The sequence below is a fragment of the Hylobates moloch genome, unplaced genomic scaffold (genome assembly GCF_009828535.3).
Source record: "Hylobates moloch isolate HMO894 unplaced genomic scaffold, HMol_V3 SCAFFOLD_3, whole genome shotgun sequence".
Taxonomy (NCBI): domain Eukaryota; kingdom Metazoa; phylum Chordata; class Mammalia; order Primates; family Hylobatidae; genus Hylobates; species Hylobates moloch.
In genome coordinates, this window is record NW_026652278.1 from 7,008,399 (window position 1) to 7,032,510 (window position 24,112).

Consider the following 24,112-nt stretch of genomic DNA (forward strand, 5'->3'; position numbering starts at 1 on the left):
TTTGATTTCTTCCTTGACCCATTGGTTGTTCAGGAGCATGTTGTATAATTTTCACATATCTATGAATTTTCAAAAATTCCTCCTGTTAATGTAGCTTCATACCATTGTGATGAGAAAAGATACTTCATATGGGGCCGGGTGCGGTGGCTCACACCTGTAATCCTAGCATTTTGGGAGGCTGAGGCAGGGGGATCATGAGGTCAAGAGATCGATACCATCCTGGCCAACAGAGTGAAACCCCGTCTGTACTAAAAATACAAAAAAAAAAAAAGAGCCAGGCATGGTGGCAGGCTCCTGTAGTCCCAGCTGCTTGGGAGGCTGAGGCAGGAGAGTCACTTGAACCCCAGAGGCGGAGGTTGCACTGAGCCAAGATTGCACCACTGCACTCCACTCCAACCTGGAAACAGAGCAAGACTCTGTCTCAAAACAACAACAGCAACAACAACAACAACAACAACAAAAAGATACTTGATATGATTTCTATCATCTAAATTTGTTAAGACTTATTTTTTGGCTTAACATATGATCTATCCTGAAGAATGTTCTATGTGCACTTGAGAAGAATATTTATTCTGTTGCTGTGTATATCTGCTCTGTGTATATCTGTGAAAGCCACTTGCTTGGATATATAGTTTAAGTCCAATGTTTTCTTGTTGATTTCCTATCAAGATGATCTATTCATTGCTGAAAGTGAGATACTGAAGCCCTCCACTACTATTGTATTGTTACCCCTCTCTCCCTTCAGATCTATTATTTGCTTTATATATTTAAGTGTTCTGATATAAGATGTATATATATATTTGTAATTGTTATATCCACTTGATGAATTGACCTCTTTATCATTATATTATGACTCTGTCTCTTTTTACAGTTTTGGACTTAAAGTCTGTTTTGTCTGATATAAGTATAGCTACCTCTGCTCTCTTTAGGTTTTCTTTTATCGGGAATCTCCTTTCTATCCCTTCACTTTTTGTCTGTTTATGTCCTTAAAGCTAAAGTGAGTCTCCTGTAGGAAGCATATTATTAGGTCTTTTTTTTTTTTTAACCCATTGAGCTACTCAGTATATATGCTCTTTTGATTGGAGAATTTAATCTATTTACAGTCAAGGAAATTATTAATAGGTAAGATATTACTGCTGCCATTTTGTTGTTTTCTGGTGTGTTTTTTAGATCCTTTGTTCATTTCTTCCTTTCTCGACGTCATCCTTTATGATTTGATGGTTTGATGTAGCAGTATGCTTTGATTTATTTCTCTTTGTCTGCTGTGTATCCACTATAGGTTTTTACACTGTGGTTACCATTAGGCTTACATAAAACATCTTGTAATTATAACAGGCTATTTTAAGCTGATAACGACTTAATTTTGATTTTACACAAAACTCTGTACTTTTACTTCCTCTCCTCACATTTTATGTTTTTGATTTTACAGTTTACATATTTTTATATATTTTTTCTTAACAAATTATTGTAGCTGTAGGTGTTTTAGTTTTGTCACTTAACCTTTCTACTAGAGATATAAGTGATTTTTATCTGACCATTAGACTATTAGAGTATTCTGAATTTGACTACGTACTTACTTTTACAAGTAAGTTTTATATTTTTGTATGTTTTGATGTTAGTAATTAGTATCCTTTTGCTTTAGCATGAAAAACTTCTTCAGAATTTTTTGTAAAGCAGGTTAATGGTGGTGAACCCCTTAGGTTTTGTTTTTTGACAAAGCCTTTATCTCTCATTTCCAAAGGGCAGCTTTGTTAGGTAAGGAATTTTTGGTTGACAGGTTTTTCCCCCCAGCACTTTGAATATATCATCCCACCCTTTTCAGGCCTGAAAAGTTTCTGCTGAGAAACCAGCTGATAGCCTGATGGAGATTTCCTTGAATATGAGGATCTTAATTTCTTTTGCTGCTTTTAAGATTCTCTCTTTGTCTTTGATTTGTGACAGTTTGATTATGATATGTCTTGGTGTAGTCTTCTTTGGGTTGAATATGATTAGAAACCTTTGAGTTCCTGTATCTGGATGTTTATATCTTTCCCCAGATTTGGAAAGCTTTTTGGTATATTTTTTAACAAGCTTTCTGTCCCTTTCTCTTTTCTTTCTTAAACTTCTTTTTAAAAAAAGATTTTATTTTTCCATAGGTTATCGGAGTACAAGTGGTGTTTGCTTACATGAGTACATACTTTAGCAGTGATTTGTGAGATTTTGATGTACCCATCACTCGAGCAGTATATGCTGTACGCTATTTGTAGTCTTTCACCCCTTGACTGCCTCCTATTCTTCCCCCTGAGACCCCAAAGCCCATCGTTTAATTCTTATGCCTTTGCATCCTTATAGCTTAGCTCTCACATGGCTTTCCATTCCTAAGTTACTTCAGTTACAATATTAGTCTCCAATCTCATCCAGGTCACTGCAAATGCTGTTAATTCATTCCTTTTTATGGCTGAGTAGTATTCCATTGTATATATGCACCACAGTTTCTTTATCTACTCATTAACTGATGGGCATTTGGGTTGATTCCATGATTTTGCAATTGCAAATTGTGCTGCTATAAACATGCATGTGCAAGTAACTTTTTCGTATAATGACTTCCCTTCCTCTGGGTAGATACCCAGTGGTGGTATTGCTGAATCAAATGGTGGTTCTACTTTTAGATCTTTAAGGAATCTCTACACTGTTTTTCATAGGGACTGTACTGGTTTACATTCCTACCAGCAGTGTAGAAGTGTTCCTTGATCACTGCATCCACGCCAACATCTACTGTTTTTTGATTTTTTTATTATGGCCATTCTTGCAGGAGTAAGGTGGTATCGCATTGTGGTTTTTATTTGCATTTCCCTGATCGTTAGTGATGTTGAGCATTTTTTCATATGTTTGTTGGCCATTTGTATATCTTCTTTTGAGAATTGTCTATCATGTCTTTAGCCCACTTTTCGATGGGATTGTTTGTTTTTTACTTGCTGATTTGAGTTCATTGTAGATTCTGGATATTTGTCTTTTGTCAGATGTATAGATTGTGAAGATTTTCTCCCACTCTGTGTTTTGTCTGTTTAGTCTGCTGACTGTTCCTTTTGTCATGCAAAATCTCTTTAGTTTAATTAAGTCCCAACTATTTGTCTTTGTTTTTATTGTGTTTGCTTTTGGGTTCTTGGTCATGAAATCCTTGCCTAAGCCAATGTCTAGAAGGGTTTTTCCAGTGTTATCTTCTAGAATATTTACAGTTTCAGGTCTTAGATTTAAGTCCTTAATCCACCTTGAGTTGATTTTTGTCTAAGGTGAGAGATGAAAATCTAGTTTCATTCTACATGTTGCTAGCCAATTATCCCAGCACCATTTGTTGAAAAAGGCGTCCTTTCCCCACTTTATGCTTTTGTTTGCTTTGTCAAAGATCAGTCGGCTGTAAGAATTTGAGCTTATTTTAGGGTTCTCTATTCCGTTCCATTGGTCTATGTGCCTATTTTTATACCAGTACCGTGCTTTTTTGGTGACTATGGCCTTATAGTATAGTTTGAAATCAGGTAGTGTGATGCCTCCAGATTTATTTGTTTTGCTTAGGCTTGGTTTGGTTATGTGGGCTCTTTTTTGATTCCACATGAATTTTAGAATTGTTTTTTATAATTCTGTGAAGAATGATGGTGGTATTTTGTGGAGATTGCATTGAATTTGTAGATTGCTTTTGGCAGTATGGTCATTTTCACAATATTGATTTTACCCATCCATGAGCATGGGATGTATTTCCATTTGTTTGTGTCATCTATGATTTCTTTCAGCAGTGTTTGTAGTTTTCCTTGTAGAGGTCTTTCATCTCCTTTATTAGGTATATTACTAAGTATTTTACTTCTTTTGCAGCTATTGTAAAAGGGGTTGAGCTCTTGATTTGATTCTCTGCTTGGTCGCTCTTGTTGTATAGGAGAACTACTGATTTATGTACATTAATCTTGTATCTGGAAACTTTGATGAATTCTTTTATCAATTTCAGGAGCTTTCTGGAGGGATCTTTAGGGTTTTTGAAGTAAATGATCTTATCATCAGCAAACAGTGACAGTTTGACCTCCTGTTTACTGATTTGGATGCCCTTTATTTCTTTCTCTTGTCTGATCACTCTGGCTAGGACTTCCAGTACTATGTTGAAGAGGAGTGGTGAGAGTGGGCATCCTTCTCTTCTTCCATTTTTCAGAGGAAATGCTTTCAACTTTTCCCCATTCAGTATTATGTTGGCTGTGGGTTTTCATAGGTGGCTTGTATTACATTGAGGTTTGTCCCTCGTATGCTGATTTTGCTGAGAGATTTATTCATAAAGTGATGCTGGATTTTGCCAAATGCTTTTTCTGCTTCTATTGAGATGATCATATGACTTTTGTTTTTAATTCTGTTTATGTGGTATATTACATTTACTGACTTGTGTATATTAAACCATCCCTGCATCCCTGGTGTGAAACCCACATGATCATAGTGGCTTATCTTTCTGATATGTTGTTGGACTTGGTTAGCTAGTATTTTGCTAAGAATTTTAGCATCTATATTCATCAGGGATATCAGTCTGTAGTTTTCGTTTTTGGTTATGTCCTTTCCTGATTTTTGTATTAAGGTGATGCTGGCTTCATGAATTAGGGAGGGTTTCCTGTAGGGACCAGCCCCACAGGGTCAGTGGGTCTCTCCCCGTGTGTGGCGATGAGAGAGTGTAGAAATAAAGACACAAGACAAAGAGATAAAAGAAAAGGCAGCTGGGCCCGGGAGACCACTACCACCAATGCGCGGAGACCGGTAGTGGCCCTGAATGTCTGGCTTCGCTGTTATTTATTGTATACAAAGCAAAAGGGGCATGGTAAAGAATGTGAGTCTTCTCCAATGATAGGTAAGGTCACGTGGGTCACGTGTCCACTGGACGGGGGCCCTTCCCTGCCTGGCAGCCGAGGCAGAGAGAGAGAGAAGACAAAGAGAAAGACAGCATATGCCATTATTTCTACATATCAGAGACTTTTAGTACTTTCACTAATTTACTACTGCTATCTAGAAAGCAGAGCCAGGTGTACAGGATGGAACATGAAGGTGGACTAAGAGCGTGACCACTGAAGCACAGCATCACAGGGAGACGGTTAGGCCTCCGGATAACTGCGGGAAAGCCTGACTGGTGTCAGGCCCTCCACAAGAGGTGGAGGAGCAGAGTCTTCTCTAAACTCTCCCGGGGAAAAGGTGACTCCCTTTCCTGGTCTGCTAAGTAGCGGGTGTTGTTTCTTGACACCTTTTGCTACCGCTAGACCACGGTCTGCCTGGCAACGGGCATCTTCCCAGATGCTGGCATCACCTCTAGACCAAGGAGCCCTCTGGTGGCCCTGTCCAGGCATAACAGAAGGCTCTCACTCCTGTCTTCTGGTCACACCTCACTATGTCCCCTCAGCTCCTATCTCTGTATGGCCTGGTTTTTCCTAGGTTATGATTATAGAGCAGGGATTATTATAATATTGGGATAAAGAGTAATTGCTACCAACTAATGATTAATGATATTCATATATAATCATGTCTAAGATCTATATCTGGTGTGACTATTCTTGTTTTATATTTTATTATACTGGAACAGCTCGTGTCCTCGGTCTCTTGCCTCGGCGCCTGGGTGGCTTGCCGCCCAGAGTTTCCTTTTTCTCCATCTTGTGGAATAGTGTCAATAGGATTGATACCAATTCTTCTTTGAATGTCTAGTAGGATTCTGCTCTAGAATTCGTCTGTGAATCCCTCTGGTCCTGGGCTTTTTCTGTTGGTAATTTTTAAATTACCGTTTCAATCTTGCTGCTTGTTATTGGTCTGTTCAGGGTATCTAATTCTTCCTGATTTAAGCCAGGAGGGTTGTATTTTTCCAGGAATGTATCCATCTCTTCTGTTTTCTAGTTTATACACGTAAAGGTATTCAATGTAGCCTTGAATGATCTTTTGTATTTCTGTGGTATCAGTTGTAAGATCTCCCATTTCATTTCTTATTGAGGTTATTTGGATTTTCTCTCCTCTTTTCTTGGTTAGTCTTGCTAATGGTCTATCAATTTTATTTACCTTTTAAAAAATCCGCTTTTTGTTTCATTTATCTTTTGTATTTGTGTGTGTGTTTCAATCTCATTTAGTTCTGCTTTGATCTTGGTTATTTCCTTCTGCTGGGTTTGGGTTTGATTTGTTCTTGATTCTCTAGTTCCTTGAGGTGTGTGACCTTAGAATGTCAGTTTGTGCTCTTTCAGTCTTTTTGATGTAGGCATTTAGGGCTATGAACTTTCCTCTTAGCACTGTCTTTGCTGTATCCCAGAGGTTTTGATAGGTTATGTCACTATTGTAATTTAGTTTGATGAATTTTTTAATTTCCATCTTGATTTTGTTTTTGAGCCAATGCTCATTCAGGAGCAGGTAATTTAATTTCCATGTATTTTCATGGTTTTAAAGGTTCCTTTTGGAGTTGATTTCAAGTTTTATTCCATTGTGGTCTGAGAGAGTCTTGATATAATTTCAATTGTCTTAAATTTATTGAGGTTTGTTTTGTAGCCTGTCATATGGTCTATCATGGACAAAGTTCCATGTGCTGTTAAATAGAATGTGTATTCTGTGGTTGTTGGATGGAGTGTTCTATATATATATATATCTGTTAAGTCCATTTGTTCCAAGGTATAGTTTAAATCCATTGTTTCTTTGCTGACTTTCTGTCTTGATGACCTGTCTAGTACTGTCAATGGAATACTAAAGTTCCCTACTGTTATTGTGTTGCTGTCTATCTCATTTCTTGGTCTATTAGTAATTGTTTTGTAAATTTGGGAGCTCCAGTGCTAGATGTATATATGTTTAGGATTGTGATATTTTCCTAAAATTGGATAAGGCCTTTTATCATCATGTAATGTCCCTCTTTGTCTTTTTTAACTGCTGTTGCTTTAAAGTTTGTTTGTCTGATGTAAGAATAGCTACTCCTGCTTGCTTTTGGTGTCCATTTGCATGAAACGCCTTTTTCTACCTCTTTACTTTAAGTTTCTGTGAGTCCTTATGTCTTAGGTGAGTTTCTTGAAGGCAGCAGATGGTTGGCTGGTGAATTCTTATGCATTCTATACTTCTATATCTTTTAAGTGGAGCATTTAGGCTATTTACATTTAATATTAGTATTGAGATGGGGGTACCATTTTATTCATCGTACTGTTTATTGCCTATGTACCTTGATTTTTTTGTTTTTGTTTTTGCTTTTAAAATTGTATTTTTGTTGTATAGGTCCTGTGAGATTTATGCTTTAAAGAGGTTCTGTTTTGATGTGTTTCCAGGATTTGTTTCATGATTTAGAGCACTTTTAGAGTTCTTGTAGTGGTGGCTTGGTAGTGGCAAATTCTCTCATCATTTGTTTATCTGAAAAATACTGTATCTTTCCTTCATATATAACACTTAGTTTCACTGGATACAAAATTCTTGGCTGATAATTGTTTTATTTGAGGAAGCTGAAGATAGAGCCCCAATCCCTTCTAGGCTGTAGGGTTTCTGCTGAGAAATCTGCTATTAATTTAATAAATTTTCCTTTATAGGTTACCTGGTGCTTTTGTCTTGGAGCTCTTAAGATTCTTTCCTTCATCTTAACTTCAGATAACCTGATGACAACGTGCCTAGGCAATGATCTTTTTGAGATGAATTTCCCAGGAGTTCTTTGTGCTTCTTGCACTTGGATGTCTAGGTCTCTAGCAAGGCCAGGGAAGTTTTCCTCGATTATTCCCCCAATATGTTTTCTAAACTTTTGGATTTCTCTTCTTCCTCAAAAATGCTGATTATTCTTAGTTTTAGTCATTTAACATAATCCCAGACTTCTTGGAGGCTTTGTTTATATTTTTTATTCTTTTTTTTTTTTTTGTCTTTGTTGGGTTGGGTTAATTCAATGACCTTGTCTTCGAGCTCTGAATTTCTTTCTTCTACTTGTTCAATTCTATTGCTGAGACTTCCCAGAGCATTTTGCATTTCTATAAGTGTGTCCAAAGTTTCCTGAAGTGTCAATTGTTTTTTCTTTATGCTTTCTGTTTCCTTGAATAGTTCTCCCTTCACTTCTTGTATCATTTTTTGGGTTTCCTTGCATTGGGCTCCACCTTTCTCTGGTGCCTCCCTGATTAGCTTAATAACTAACCTCCTGAATTCTTTTTCAGATAAATTAGGTATTTATTCTTGGTTTGGAGCCATTGCTGGTAAGCCAGTGTGATTTTTGGGTGGTGTTAAAGAGCCTAATATGTTTTGTCATATTACCAGAGTTCCTTTTCATGTGGGTAGGCTCTGTCAGAGGGATGGTCTAGGGCTGAAGGCTGTTGTTCAGATTCTTCTGTCCCACAAGGTGTTCCCTTGATGTAGTACTCACCCCCTTTTCCTATGGATGTGGCTTCCTGAGAGCTGAGCTGTAGTGATTGCTATCTCTCTTCTGGGTCCAGCCACCCAGCAAGTCTACCAGGCTCCGGGCTGGTACTGGGGGTTGTCTGCACAGAGTCCTGTGATGTTAACCATCTGTGGTTCTCTCAGCCATGGATTCCAGCACCTGTTTCAGTGAAGGTGGCAGGGGAGTGAAATGGACTCTGTGAGCGTTCTTAGCTTTGGTGGTTTAATGCTCTATTTTTGTGCTTGTTGGCCTCCTGCTGGGAGGTGGCACTTTCTAGAGAGCATCAGCTGTGGTAGTATGGAGAGGAACTGGCAGTGGTCAGGGCCCTAGAACTCCCAAGAGTATATGCCCTTTGTGTTCAATACCAGGGTGGGTAGGGAAGGACCATCAGGTGGGGGCAGAGCTAGGCATGTCTGAGCTCAGGCTCTTCTTTGGGAGGTCTTGTTGTGGCTGCTGTGGCGGATAGGGGGTGAGGTTCCCAGGTCAATGGAGTTACTTACCTTGGAGGATTATGGCTCCCTCTGCTGAGTCATGCAGGTTGTCAGGGAAGTGGGGGAAAGCCAGCAGTCACAGGCCTCACCCAGCTCCCATGCAATCCAAAGGGCTGGTTGCACTCCATAATAGCACCAAGTCTGTTTCCAGGCAGTGGGCAAGCAGGGCTAAGAACTTACCCCAAGCTACCCGCCTCCCAGCTGTGAAAGAAAAGGGCTTTAATTCTTCCCCTGCCTGTGGAGTCTGCATGCAAGATTCATGCCCTCCCCTGAGTTCCTGCCAGGAGGCTTCTTGACCAGTTCAAATTGTTACAAAGTTCAGCTGGAGGTTTCCTTCTCCCTGTGGTATTTTCCTGGCACCTCTGGCTGCCCTCCCAAAGGATTCCTGTGATGCCTGGCAGGAATGGCCTGCTTGAGGACCCAGCAAGCTCCCAGGGCCTTTCTCACTGCTGCGTCTACCCCTGTATTTTGCTTGGCCCTTCTTAAACTTCTGTAATGCAGAAGTGAGCTCTTTTGATGCTCTTCTGTAAATCCTATAAGCTTTCTTCATTCATTTTCATTATTTTTTTCTTTGACTAGATATTTTTAAATAACCTGTCTTTGAATTCACAGGCTCTTTCTTCTGCTTAATTTGTCTGTTAATGCCTTTTATTTCCTTTTAAATTTCATTTGTTATATCCTTCAGTTTCAGAATTTCTAATGGGTTCTTTTTAATTATTTCAATCTCTCTGTTAAACTTCTCATTTTATTCATATATTGTTTTCCTGATGTCATTTTTTTTCTGTGTTCTCTTATAGTTGGATCAGCTTCCTTAAAACAATTATTTTGAATTCTTTGTCAGATGATGCATAGAGTTCTATTTCTTTGGGGTCAGTTACTGAACAATTATCACATTTTTTTTTTGGTATTATGGTTCCTTGTTGTTGTTTTTCTGTTTCGTTTTGCCTTGCAATGATGCCTGCACATTTGATGGAAGTGTCACCTCTTCCAGGTTTTAAGTACTGGTTTCATTGGGGAAAAAAAGTCATCCTTTTCAGGTGAGTGTAAGAACATTGGGTGGAGTGTGGCAGTTCTAGCTCTAGTGAGGGTGCAGTGGCATAGCTGTCAGCTGAGGCTGACAATTGCCAATATTGCAGATGTCCTCAGTGGCCAAGGCTGTGGGTGTCTACAGCAGCAGCAAGGGTTCTTAGGGTCTTCAATGGCAAAGGCTGTTGGGATCTTCCTGATTGCTTTTTCTACCACCAGGAATGTCATGGCCAAGGTATTTCTCTTGAACTGGGTCTGGCTGATAGGTGCACTCATGGTGATGTTGACATTGGTGTATGATGTATGGTACCAATGGAGTGGCCATGAAACCAGGGTCTGGGGCATGGGTATATATGGAGGGAACACAACTCCAGGGTCTGGGGCATGGGTACTTATGGAGGGAACACAACTCCAGGGTCTGGGGCAGCAGTTGTATAGGTTCTCAGGCATCGGCACCCCCACTGCCAGGTTGGTAATGGCACACACACACACTTTTAAGAGATGCCATGTGGCCTGATTGTGTGTGCCAGATACAAACACACACACACACGCAACATACATATACACGTGTATACATATACACACACAGATTAAATTCTGTGTAATAAGTACAAATAATTTTCAAAACTGAGAACTAGTTATAGCTGTTAATATCCTATAGTTGGTCTCATTTTTCTTCTCGGTTTCCTCTAGCCAAATACTAACGACAATACATTCCAGAGGAGAACCAGTTTCTTCAGATTCCTTTGAAAAATATGTTATTTGTTGTATACTGTATTCTTTTAGAAGTGTGTAATGCTCAGTGTATGTTAAAAGCACTGATAATTCCTACAGAAAAAAAAAGCCTCCTTAAATTTGTTTAATCCTGTTTTTCCTAAATTTCCTTTTGGACCTTGAAATGTTTTTATCTAATTCCTGATCGTCTGCTTTGGAAACATTACTTTAGGAATCTGCAATGCTTTGCCAATGAAACCCCAACTGGAGTTTCAATTTGCCATTTTCCATAGAAATCTGGCACTGTCAGAAAGTGATCTTACCCTCATTACCTGCATCCTTTATGTTGAGCAATTCCAGGAAGGGATGGCTGAGGGTCCTGGGGTTCCTCTGGGCAGTAGGGTTGGGTGCAGGTTTCCATCTGTGGCTAGCTTTGCCTCACAGGAAGCTTGCCTAACAAGGCGCCCTGCCTGGAGCTGTCTCCGTGTGTGTACCCCAGCATCTGTAACAATGCCACTTGGTGCCCAGCACAAAGTCCTCTGGAAAAAGTGGAGTCAGTCACATTCCCATTAGAAAGTCTTCACAGATGTCACAATGTGAAATAACCACAGAAAATAAGATCAAGGGGGAAGTCTCATCCATACCAATTATATGAGAGAATAGCTGGAAGAAGCAATAAACTGCCAGAGAACTAACTGCATAACAAGGACACAGGCTGGCCTTCCACAGCATTGCCTTCACGTGCAGCTGCTTCAGACTATAGCCTCAGGGACCCTGCAGCTGGGGGCCTGTTTGTTGCCATGGTATGGAGAGTTTCTGTAAACATTCAAAGTAGGGTTACCAGATTTATCTAATGAAAATATAGGCTGCCCAGTTAAATTTGCATTTCACATAAATAATGAAGCTTTTTTAGTATAAGTGTATCCCAAATACTGTATGTCCCATTACTGTATGTCCCATATTTATGCTAAAAAATATTTGTTGTGGATCTGAAAGGCAAATTTAACTGAGTAGTCTTTATTTTATCTGGCAATACTTCCTCAAAGCCTCAAAACCAATGTAGGGATTTAGCTTTTTTCCTTCTCACTCTTACTACATTCTATCAAGGTAACAGTGGTCCTCAAACCCAGGCGGGCATCAGAATCACCCAGAAAGCTACTGAAGCCACCGACCACTGGCCTAGCCACAGAATTTCTGATTTCGATGACCTGGTATAGGGACTGAGTATTTGCATTTGTAACAAGTCTCCAGGTGATGTTGATGCAGCTGGTTCAGGGACTGAAAGGTAACTGGAAGCCACACAGATGTTGACATTTATGTGAAAATACAATCCCTCCTTTGAGAACCACAACCTTATATCTTTTACAGAGAATAAAAGTCCCACTGGTTCTGTCAGTACTCAACTCTCAGGTCTCTTGTCTACTTACTTTGAGACTAGAGGTAATTTACCTACACACAAAACCCCTGTAAAGAGGAGAGAAGACTAGCTTGAGTAGGTTGCTGTAAGGATGAATTAAAACATGAATTTGGGGGATAGGTGCCTGGTGCAGAAAGGAACACTGGGGGAATAGTGGTCGTTGGCATTGCCATTAGCTTCTTCATGGTTAATAGAGCACCTTCACATGGACCATTCTGAACACAGTGGCTCATACCTATAATACCAGCATTTTGGAAGGCAGAGGTGGGAGGACAGCTTGAGGCCAGGAATTTAAGACCATCTTGGGCAACAAAATGAGACCCCCATCTCTACAAAAAACAAAACAAAATAACAACAACAAAAACCCTGCTATTCAGGGGAGGCTGAAGTGGGAGGATCACTTGAGCCTGGGGGGTCGAGGCTGCAGTAAGCCATGATTGTGCCACTTCACTCCACCCTGGGCAACAGAGTGAGACCCTGGCTCAAAAAAGAAAAGTTTTTAAAAAATGATTCTGCTCCTGCAATGGGTGCAAAGGAACCAAATCTTAGCACAAGTAGCTTGTCCGAAAGCACATAGTACCAAGCAAAGGCCTAAGGTGACTTGCCAGGTTTTTAGACTTATACATAAGAAGGCTTTATCATTTTATGGAGGCTCAGGCAAGCCAAAGAAATCATCATATATACATCATAAAAGTGTGATGTTTAATTTTCTAATGCTCATTTTTTTTGTAAAAAGAAAGAAACTGAATTTCCTGTTGTGTTTAGTGAGGTCATTGAGAATTTGAATCATTAAATCCTAGAGACTGGGTATAGCTGCCCATCTTTCAGCTGATTTGCCTTCAACTTCAACAATGTGCTCATTGCAGAAAATAGTCTGTACCACTTTGTCAGCCACTGCTGAGCTCCCCTAGGAGGAAATGCATGTTTTGGGCAACTGACAGGAGTCCTCCACTGGGATTCATGTTGTAAGTTTCTGGTCTTGGGTAAGAATCTGGTTAGTTTGAGAGTCTCTGATCCTGTCAACATTGGGTCACTGAATTTGCACAGGTAGAGCTTCTTGTTCCTTGGGTCTTTGGCACTACAGGCAACCTGAATTAGGAGGTGATGTGTGCCAGCCTTCCTTAGCCGTTCCTGTAGCTTTTATGGGGAACCCTTTGTCTCTTACTGGATCTCTTGAGGAGTAACCAGCCAATAAATAAAAATATTAAGCACTGGGTCTCTTTTGACCATAGGAATGGAGTGCAAATGGGAAAAAGCAGGGATATTAGGGGCTGAGAAGAGACTTTCCTGTCTTCCAGGAGTTCATGTGCCACTTGGGGAGAGAGTTGGCCAGGCAGACGGCTGTAAACCATGTCTAGAATCATATAGGAGAAGACCCCTAGGGAGTCAGGAAGACAAGGGGACTGAGGACAGTGCTCTTGGGTCCAAGAGATAGAGCAGCATGGTCTCAGGGAGTACATCAAGATTCCATTTCTCTCCAAAAATGTCTTTCATAGATATGGTTGACTTGGGGGTCTGGGATCCTCCAGCTGGGGAAGCAAAGCTCTGGTCCTGTGCCTCATCTGCCATATTGCATCAGGGGTCTCTCCTTAGATGATCTGGGGAGGCTTGTGGCTGCCAGTGTTCATGGTGAGGCGTTCTCTTCACCACCTCCCCACCAAGGGCACAGACCCTTTATCAAATCCATCCAGTAGCTCCAAAGCACCCTATCTTTCCATGGAAGCTCTAAGATGGTGACCCCACTCTGAGCTCAAGCTCAAGGGTAAGTCTCTGTGTGCAAGAGAATGATCTACCTTCCTTTACCAGGAAGCCCTTTACACCTTGCTTCTCAAACTGAGTATGCAAAAGGAAATAGATTTTTCTGGAGACTCTCTGGCTTATTTTTTATTTAATTTTATGTTCCTTCACCAGAAAGGTCTGAGAGCTTTTTGTCTTTCCAGATTGTTACATCAGCAACTCTCTCACGTGTCTGGACAGTAATTGGCACATGGCCTCACTTTCATATCAATACCAACATCTGTGTGGCTTCCACTCACCTGACAGAGTTCTGAAACAAGCTGCCATGTGCAACGGTCATTCAGCAGTGGGATTCCACAGATGACTAGAAGTGATTTTAGAAACAGGATAATGTTTAGAAAATGAGAATCCAGTATAAGATTTTATCATAAGAGCACTTCAGAGCCAAACCACCTATGAGTCGTTAACTCACCTTCATATGGTGTAACCTGTGCTGTTTAATTTCTGGAGGGCTAATTTGGTTCAAGATAGACCACTCTCCTATTGCCTACATCCAGAAAATTAGAGGGTCCACCATGGTGAGCTGAACAGAAATGATGTACAAGTTTAAACCCTGAGAACCATGGATTTAAACCCTGAAAACCACGATGGAATTACTCTAACGGCCGGCGGCAGAGACCCAGTGACTTTGAAATTGCATAATGCACAGCCTTGTGATCTTAGAATTCACACATGTTGGGGGTTCCCTTAAACACACCCCATTTCCATTCTTTTGTGAAGGTCCAATCTTTAATAGGAGATTCAGGAAGGTAGAGACTTGACGTCTATACTCCAGGCTGGCTTGTTGACTCCCTGCTGAATTCTCTCCAACAGGTATCTCTTGGTTTTGGTGTTTCTAAGATAGGGGAAGCAAATGTCTAAAACATCCTTCAAAGTGCTCGGGGTGACTTCAGAAAATAGGCTTCTGGAGGGCATTGTCCTAATAAATCGTGTGAACTTGATTATCATTTAGATTACCTCTTCAGTAGGGAAAATGAAGTTTGCAATCAGAGCTGTAGATAAGGGCTCTGCATGGAGGAAAAACAGCCCAGCCCCACAAACAACGAATCATGTTGGTGGCAGGGTGATCTTTGCTGCCTTCTGGTGACACTGTCAACTGTCTGAATATTGAGGCCACTTGTCCTTGTGTATGTGTGTGCACACAGGTGATATGAGGATTACAATAAACACTCACATGTGTTTATAGAGATTAATGGGATGTCTGGGCTTTGACCTTACCTGAGTAGTTCTCAGAAACACTGAAATCTTGGTACCTGGTCGTTTGCTGAGTTTGACACAGGCAAGGGCTTGAGGAAGTCTGGCCTTACCAAATTAAATTAGCAATAGACACTGTAGTTTGGATCCAATAATGAGGCAGATGCAGGACTTTTTGGGGAAAAAAGTATTTTCCAGAAATATAGAAATGGGCAATTTACCTTAGTAATTTTATCGGGGGAAAAAACCAACTCTATTTGAATGATAATTCGAGGTAAACACAACTGTAGTCTCTTCCCTCCATATCAGTGAATTAGAACACATGAAACTTCAAGGAAAATCTGTAAGAGACTCATAAGCAGGCTGAAAATGGTTCTCACCTGCCACTTTAATTTTATACAGGCAGAATTTCCATTAAGAGTAATTTTATAGATAGGATTTCTCTGTTTTGTTTTGTTTTGTTTTGTTTTGTTTTTGTTTTGTTTTGTTTTCAAACAAAGCTCATGCAGGTTGGTTTTCCATTCCATGAAGTGAAATCCCTGTGGGTCATGCTGTACATATCCTGAAGGCAATTGTGCCAGGCCGGGGAAGATGGTGGTGTGCAGGTAGCCATGAGAGTCTTCTACCCTGCACAGGAAGAAACTGAGTTGTGGGACCAGGAGAGATGAATCAAGGATGACTCATCTCTTGCTGCAGGCAGGTTCATGTGACCCTGGGCCGCTGTTTCACCCACCCTCACCCACCACAGGCCATTGGGGAATGTCTCTCTCTACTTCATGACCCAGCTCAGCTGTCTCCTGTTATGGAGTTTTCCCGGATGCCCTTCTTCCCTGGTGGACCTGACCACTCCCTCCTAATGTCTCCCCTCACCATGTGCAGACTTTGCTCTTGGCATCTAAAGGCCTTATTTACCTCATTCTCATCCTGGGCTCTGAGCTCTTAGTTTTATTTATCTTTGTGTCCCTATCGCTTAGCACCAAGGAGGTAAAAACTTAACAATTGTAAATGAATGGGTTTGCTTAAACCCAAAGCCTGGGAATCATCCTTGATTCATCTCTCCTGGCTCCTACAACTCAGTTTCTACCTGTGCAGGGTAGAAGAGTCCCATGGCTACCTGCACACTGCCATCTTTCCCCACCTGGCTGCAATTGCCTGACCTGTCTCACTGCTGCCATTTTTGCAGCTCCTCCACCCAGTTCATGTTCTGAAGAGCCACTGTGGTCATCTTGTAGCAATAAAAATCAGATCTCAAGTTTAAAACTCCACACGGCTCTCCAACTCTCTTACTCTGAAGGCAAACTCCTTAACAGGCTTGCAAAGCTCCTTAAATAGGTTTGCAAAGCCCCACATGGGTGGCTTCTGATTCTAGGGCATGTTGGAGTCATCTGGAGACTTTGGTTGGGATTTCAATGCCAACACACAGGAATCTTTGTCAAAATCCCCAGGCAGTTGTAAGGCATCACCTGGGTGGAGAACCGAAGTAATCTTTGCGCTCACCTCTGCACCCTCCCTCCCTGCACAGCCACGATGACTCATTTTCAGTTCCTGCTGCAGAAGCTCACTGTGCCCTTCTCCCAGATCCTCCCACAGTTGGCTTTTGTGGTCATTCGGGTCTTGGTTTAAAGATCTCCTCCCCTGCGGTGACTTCTTGCCTCCCCATTCCCCCTTTGACACATGGTGGCATTTCATTTTCACCAGAGCATTTGCCAGATATTTTAGCTGGTTTTTGACTTGTCCAGCTTCTCCCACAATAAATGAAATCTCATGAAGGGAGGATCTTATCTGTTATTTTTGTTTCTGAGCATCCCCTACCAACATAACTGCTCGTTAAATGTAGAAGGAAGGAGAAAGGCATATCTAAGAAACAAATTTTGGATTGGTCTCATGGGAAATGGAGGAGTGCTTGGTCAGGGCTCCCAAAACACAATTTCTGCAACCACGAGCCACTTCCTCTTTCAAAGTGCCCAAAGCTGCTCCAGTGAGTTGTGTTCCTTTCACTCAAGTGAGGTTGGGAGCTGTTTGCAATGCACTTGCTCTATTTCAAACCGCTTCCTCACATCTCTTTCCTCCAGGCTAGGAAAGACCCTGCTATTTATCAGATGAGCTTGGGAACCATTAGGAAAGCTCAAAGTCAGCAGCAATCAACCTGCAAATACTTCCCAGGGGTGTGGGTTGAGGTCACCAGTGGGGGAAGCCCCCTTGGACACAGTCCTGCTTGTTTTGTACCTAACATGGGCTGCTGGGCCCAGAATAAAAAGTTCTGTGTGGCACAGCAGGCTGAGCCAAGTTGAGGAAACACAAGAGTGGAGGTGTCAGAGAGCTCACATTTGCTTGTGTTTCCTCTTGGGAATCAAACCCAAGATTAATTGTGGTATCAGCTGCTCTAAAGAAACAAACTGAAAAAAAAAGAAAATCTAACTTCCCACAGTAGACCACAAACAGTTGAACCAAGACGATCAAAATCCTACAAATGGTATTGGTAATATTTTTAATCTCCTCAGGACACCGTCTGTCTACCCTGGCTTCACCCTAATCTTGAGTAGCCCATGAGGATTGCTGAGCTGGACTTGAATCTAATTCTTTGTACAAGGTTTCTTTTCCCTAAGTGGAATAAGTGACTGTCGAGAGTCACATATTTGCTTGCGCAAGGGCCTGACTGACTGAAGCTGACATTTCCTTTTTTCTTGGAAATGCCATTGGGATGTTTCTGCGGCCCTTGGCTCTGACCTGGTGCTGCCTGGAGCAGGGACCGCTGGATACTGGGAGGCATCTTGGCCCATTGCAATCTCCATGGTGATGTTGTTTTCTCACTGCTCCTTCTTACAAATTGCTCTAGGGAAAGCTGGGAGATTTCCTTGTCCTTAGAGGACTCATACCTAGTGTAGGGATTTTTCTATGGGAGGGGTGACCTTGCACCCTGGCACTTCTCTCCAGAAGACCATGATTCTGTTGCTAAAAAGAAGCATTCAAAGGCATTGTTCTCCATAAAGTAAGTTAAGTGCTAACACTGTACTTCACACCCTTATTTAATTTGTCAAGATCAACCTTGTTTTTGGTCAGTTGTCAATACAGCCACTTAGTTGGAAATATTCCAAGTTCTTTTTCTTGTGTCTCCTTTCAGTCTTGTCTTTGAAGTTAAGCAATGGTGCCATATTCTTTTTCATGTCTGAATAACCAGACAGGGGACAAGCTCAGCCACTCTGTTGTTTTCCATATTGTAAGTCAGTAGCTGTGTTATGTTTCTCCAGAGAGGAAGAAATTTCTTGGGATCTTTGGCTCTATCCTACCTTCTTAGAGATTCCTAGAAAATTCTGTCTATTCTCAACCCTGAGAAATATTTGGTTGCTCCACTGGACTGATGAGAAAAGGGACAGGCCCGGGTTGGAGGAGATGAATAGAAACAGACCCAGGACTTCACTGGGGATCAAAGGAGCCCCACTCCAACTCTGATGCTTGGCAAGGGGCCAAGTTGCCTGTCTACTTCTGCTGAATGAGCAGGTTACTGCCCAGGTGTTTTAGGAAGCACGGCAGTTGCTGAAACACACCCCCATGCAACAAGCGCCCCAGGAGCATTTACATATGCCAGACCCTTTCTTAATCTACATGGCCGAGTGTCTCATGGGAATTTGAGTTATTGGAACAGTCCGTTTTCAACTTTTGCAAGAGGATATACACGGTTTTTTTTTTTTTAACACACACCACTTTTAAGTGTGCCGTCTGTGAACATCATTATGATTAGTGATATGTACTTAGAATGAAAAAATCCCAGTCTCATAGTGATTTTTAGCCACTGTGTACTTAATCAAAGGATACTGAGCTTACATGATTATCTTGTTGTTGTTCATTACCTTTCCCCACATTAGGAAGGGGGCAAGGTGGTCTTTATCTTGCAGAGGCTGAGCAGCCCTATAGAGGGCTATAGACAAGAGTGAAACCTCCTTCTTGCAAAATGCTCTAGGGATAGGTGGGGGATTTCCTTGTGCTTAGAGGCCTCACAGACCTAGTGTGGGGATTTTTCTATGGGTGGAATGAGCTTGCACTCTGGCACTTTTCTCAGAAAACCATGACTCTGTTGCTAAAGGAAGCATTCAAAGGTGTTGCTCTCCGTAAAGTAGGTTAGATGCTAACATTGTACTTCATGTCCTTATTTAACTATTGTCAAGACCAACCCCCCTGTTGGCCATTGTCAATACAACCACTTATGGTGTATCAGTCTCTACTGAGTTCTGCTTAGACTCAGGATATGGCTTAGAATAAGGATCAATTAACGGATTATGAACTAATCCCAATGTTTCTCTAGAAATGTGTGAGATTCTATACCTTCTGAACTTAATTCTCTTTCTATTTTTTTCCAGATAACTTGTTCAAACCCAAAGAACGGTGCATTTCAGAGAAGGAGATGCATATGCGATCTAAGAGGTACTTGGTTATTGTATGGTGTGCAAAGAAGTTGGTAGGGGGAATGGGGTAGTTTGATGGCTTCAGGTGCCCTCCAATGGGACCACTGCTTCTAGGTCCCATGTTTAAGGTCTGAGGTCTTTTTGGCTGCAAATCTGAAAAAAACAGCTAAAATAAGTACGGTAGTTGAAATGTGCTTTTGACTGTTAATGCTGCTCTTGGAAAAACCTTAGGAAAGTGGTAGGTCTTGGATTCTGAACCAATCCAGTAATTGGTCTCTAAGAGATTCCGAGACTCTGAGCTGGAACTCCTGCACATTCGTATTGTTGCTCTGGGCAGGAGCTATTTGTCACTGCACCTTTGAAGGTAATTTTATGAGGAGAGAAACTATTTCTCCTAAGGGTCTGGACTGTGGCAGGGACTGAAGGAAAGGATCCAACCTTGGAGGCAGATGGCACATGGGAGCCGGTGGAGCCTCAGAGGGGCCATGAGCTAGGTTTCCTGGTGCTCTGTCTCCAGCAGACCTGGCGGCCATGCTGCCGACACATCCTTCTTATTCTGCTTGGCTGGTGGCTGTTCAAGACTCCCACTAATTCTCACCAATCTGATGCACACAAAGGCTGCCATTCTTTCTGAGATCTGGCCTCTTAACCAAAACATAATAGCTCAGCAGCGTTGGCCAAGTTCATGCAAGTAAAATGTCATTAGTTTATAATAAAGTATCTAGCACAGGGAGGAATTATAATAATTAAACCAAATTGATAGTGCACTTAAAGAAACCATTGAAATAGGAAGAATACTTTTCTCCCCACTTCAGGCATACAATTTCTGCTTTTACCATGATCATATTGTTTCCATGGTGATTAGGTAACTTTGATCATTTATTGGAAAGCTCTTTGTAAATAAGGAAGTGAAAACGAGGAAAAGGGAGACCGTCCCATTAAAGATCTGATTCGTAGCATTCTAATTGGGGTTTTTAAAGGGCCACTGGGCTTTAAGACTTGCTATTTCAGAAGTGCAAAGTTGCATATACCTCATGCCAGAACCATTCCCTTTTCAATTTACTGAAAAATTTCAGCCAAATCCTCCCCTCCCAGTCCCCAAACCCAAAGCCACCATTAAGGAGCCTTGCAAACTAAGCAATTAAAATAATAGATCTCAAAGCAGCATGAGTCATCAGAGAGTATTGCCCTATCATTTTACTGAAGAGGAAACTGAGGCTCAAAGAGGACGAGTGAGCTAGGCGACGTTGCACCTCAAGTAACTAGCTTCCCCCAGCTGGTCTCCTCCGGTGGATTTAGCAGCTGGGTTTGCACTCTGCTCTGTGGATTGTTCCTTGGGAGGGCTCTGACTCTGGCTCACCCACAGAATCACCTGGAGCTTTCTTTTCTTTGTATTCTTTGCTATTAATTATATTGTTAAATTACATTTTTATGTTAAAAATGCAAACAATGGAGATAAAGCTAAAGTCCCCTCATGACCAGCAGTTCCCCTCCCTGTTCCCAGCCCACTTTCCCTACCCAGTCCCAGCTCCCCAGACACCCACAGTGATATCTCCTGAGTATCCTGTCAGGCCTTTCTCTTTGCCTTAAAGTAGACTTTTATTTGTGCATCTACAGCTGTGTGATTTTTAACCATGAATGGTAGCATACTACACACTATCTCTCGGTAGCTTGCTTTTCACTTTGTCTGTGAACCCCTTCTGTGACGAACAGATAGATTATTTCCCTTGTCGGTTTTGACTGTCTGCAGAGTGGTCCATCATATAGATGGACCATGATTTATTTGAGATGTTCTTTTAAGAAAACACTGAATCAGAAGTAACAGAGGTGGGACCTAGGAGCCTTTATTTTATACTTCCCAGGTATATTAGTCAGGGTTCCCCAGAGGGACAAAACTAATAGGATATATGTATACAAAAGGGAGTTTATTAGGGAGAATTGACTCACACGATCACAAGGCAAATTCCCATGATATGCAAGCTGGGGAAGAGAGAAGCCAGTAGTGGCTCAGTCCAAGTCCAAAAGCCTTAAAACCGGAGAAACCAACAGCGTAGGCTTCGGTCTGTGGCTGAAGGCCTGAGGGCCCCCTGGTGCAAGCCCAAGAGTCCAGAAGCCAAAGAATCTGGAGTCTGATGTCCAACGGCAGGAGGGGCGGGAGGAGGAGCATCTAGCATGGAAAAAGAAGGAAGCCAGAAGACCCAGCAAGCAAGGTTATCCTGCCTTCTTCCTCCTGCTTTATTCCAGCCATGCTGGCAGCTGATTAGACGGTGCCCACTCACATTGAATGTGGGTCTTCCTCTTCCAGTGCACCAACTCAAATGCCAATCTCCTCTGGCAACACCCTCACAGACACACCCAGAAATAAGACTTTATCAGCCATCAAGGCATCCTTCAATTCAATCAAGTTGACACCAATTATTAACCACTCTGCCGGGTGATTGAGATGGTCAGTATCAGAAAGATCAGTCTATATGGATCTGAGGAAATTCCCACTGTAGAGCTTTGAAACATGTCTACTTTCTAACTGACTCCTTTACAGTTTTCTATCCTAGTCCTCCCTAGAATCACTCCTGAATGTGGCAATTATGTGTTCTTTTTTTCATGCATTCATTCAACCCATGTTGATGCCTACAGAGTGCTAGGCACTGTGCTAGGCATAAGCATTTCCCGGATCTCACGAGTAGCTTGATGCCATATTATGGTTGGGTGACAGTGTTGTGTAGAAAGAGTCAAACAGACCAAGGTTCGAATCTCAGCCCACCACAAGCCAGCCAAGGGGCTTTATACAAGTCTCCTGATCTTACTGGGGCTTGAGTTTCTCATTTATATAACAGTGGGACATGATATGCCTCTTCCAACTGTGGTGAATATGAAATGAAATAATTCATGTCAAGCAATTCAAGCCTAGTGTCCAATACCTAAGATGTCTCCTGCGAAGATTGTCATCATCATTTTTCTACATTGTCCTTATGATTTTAATGGTGGAACATCTTCACTATATCGTATCTGGCTTTCAAACACGAGAGAGAGAAAGATGTTTTAGCCGAGTGCCACATGTACAGCAATCCAAATGCTCAGGCTACAGTGACTCCGCTGTGTCAGTGGATTATAATGAAATATTAATTGGCATCAGTCCATGAAGTTTCTGTTAGAAAGTAGGAAAGAAGTGTCCAGAGGAAGATCCCTTGAGCCCTTAATTCAAAGTGCAATAGGTTGAGAGGTAAAAACACACACACTTATATGTGTTTTATTACAGTATTATAAGTCCTGCTACTTCTATTTATATGCCGTTCCTTTTCTAAGTCACAGGAAGGCAAACACTGAGTGGTAAGATGGTATTTGGAAACAAGTTTACAATCAGAATACTAAAGCAGTAGGTTTAGAATCCTTCATTTTATGATTAAGTCATTAATTATCATAGAGAATGGAAGGACAAAAACAATGACTTCTAAATAAGCAACTGGCCTCTCCAGCTTCGCCCCTGGTGGGACTCTGCCTGTTGCATTGCCCCAGGTAGCACTGGACAAGGTGCCATCCCCTGCCATGCAGCGGGTTCTGGGTATGGTCAGGAAAGCCCTTCGTCCTGGCATCCTACAGTTGTGAGCTAGCCCATAAGCAGCGATCTTCTCTTTGAAATGTAAGAGCCTGCCGTCAAGACAGGATGCAGCCCCGTGGCGGGAGCACGCTGTCAAGCTACCATTCCAAATGTTTTCCGAATCTGTTTCAGAATCTATAATAACTTGCCGGAAGTTAAAAAGAAAAAAGAAGAACAAAGGAAAAGGGTGATCTTACAAAGTAACAGACTCCGTGCCGAAGTCTTCAAAAAGGTAATGGCCTCGTCACCAGCAGGTGTGATGTGTGTGGCGCACAGATGCCGAATCTGAACTTGACATCTTTGTTTCCCTTTTCCTCTAGCAATTACTGGACCAGCTCCTTCAAAGGAATGCGGTCTAACCACAGGCTGCCCTGCTGACCACACTACCTGGACCTGGAGGACTTCAAATGCTGGATAAGCCATTAAACTTCGCATTATCTTCATGATGGGAAAACACTTATTTTACTTTCGATTGTTTTTTTCTATAAAGGAAAACATCACTTCCTGAATTACTGACCCAAGCCAAACAGAAACAATAACCCTCGAGAAAATAGGTCAACAATCTGTTGTGGGGAAACCATCTCCATGTAACCCACTAGATACAGTCCCCTTAATGTTTTTGCTTCTAAATTGTACCTTTTGCTTCCGATTTCTTCTCCCCTGCTGTTTCCTGCCCATCAGAGAGGCCTTATACAAGCAAGTTTGTTTACATCCCTGGGGAATCTTTTACATCAAACTTTTGAGATCCAAATCCGTCTCCTTTTAAATTTCAATCTCAACACCTGCCAGTTATGCAAATGCCAAAATGTGGGTCATCATATAGTGTATTTTAAACCTTTCTGAACATGTACACCACCCAATACTAGAGGCTGACTTGGAAACCAGTGGGTGCAATGCCCAAGGCTGTGGAACAATCAGCCCATCTCTGTGTGACCTGGAGCAGTCAGAGTGGCCCTCAGCCACCCCACCCCATTCCTCACCAGGGAAAAGAATCCATTTCTGTGGAAGCTCTGATGTAACTTCAGTGTTTTCTGCAACACTCCTCCTGCCCCGCCCCATAAAAAAGTTGTTTTGTTAAGAAATAGCCTAATGGCCCAACTTTGCTGTCTGTTCTTCCAAATGTTT

General features: G+C 41.8%; 1 protein-coding gene across 7 annotated transcripts in view; it reads left to right on the plus strand.

The window, feature by feature from the left end:
• Positions 1 to 23,636, plus strand: part of CUNH10orf90 (chromosome unknown C10orf90 homolog) — a 260,887-nt gene extending 237,251 nt beyond the window's left edge. For all 7 annotated transcript variants that reach the window (XM_032175268.2, XM_032175253.2, XM_058435897.1 and 4 more), the window contains 3 exons: positions 19,348 to 19,411; positions 23,120 to 23,219; positions 23,308 to 23,636. In XM_032175268.2, the coding sequence (XP_032031159.1) occupies positions 19,348 to 19,411; positions 23,120 to 23,219; positions 23,308 to 23,346 (203 nt within the window). In that variant the 3' untranslated portion in view covers positions 23,347 to 23,636. The remainder of the gene's footprint in view (positions 1 to 19,347; positions 19,412 to 23,119; positions 23,220 to 23,307) is intronic.
• Positions 23,637 to 24,112: the final 476 nt, after the last annotated feature.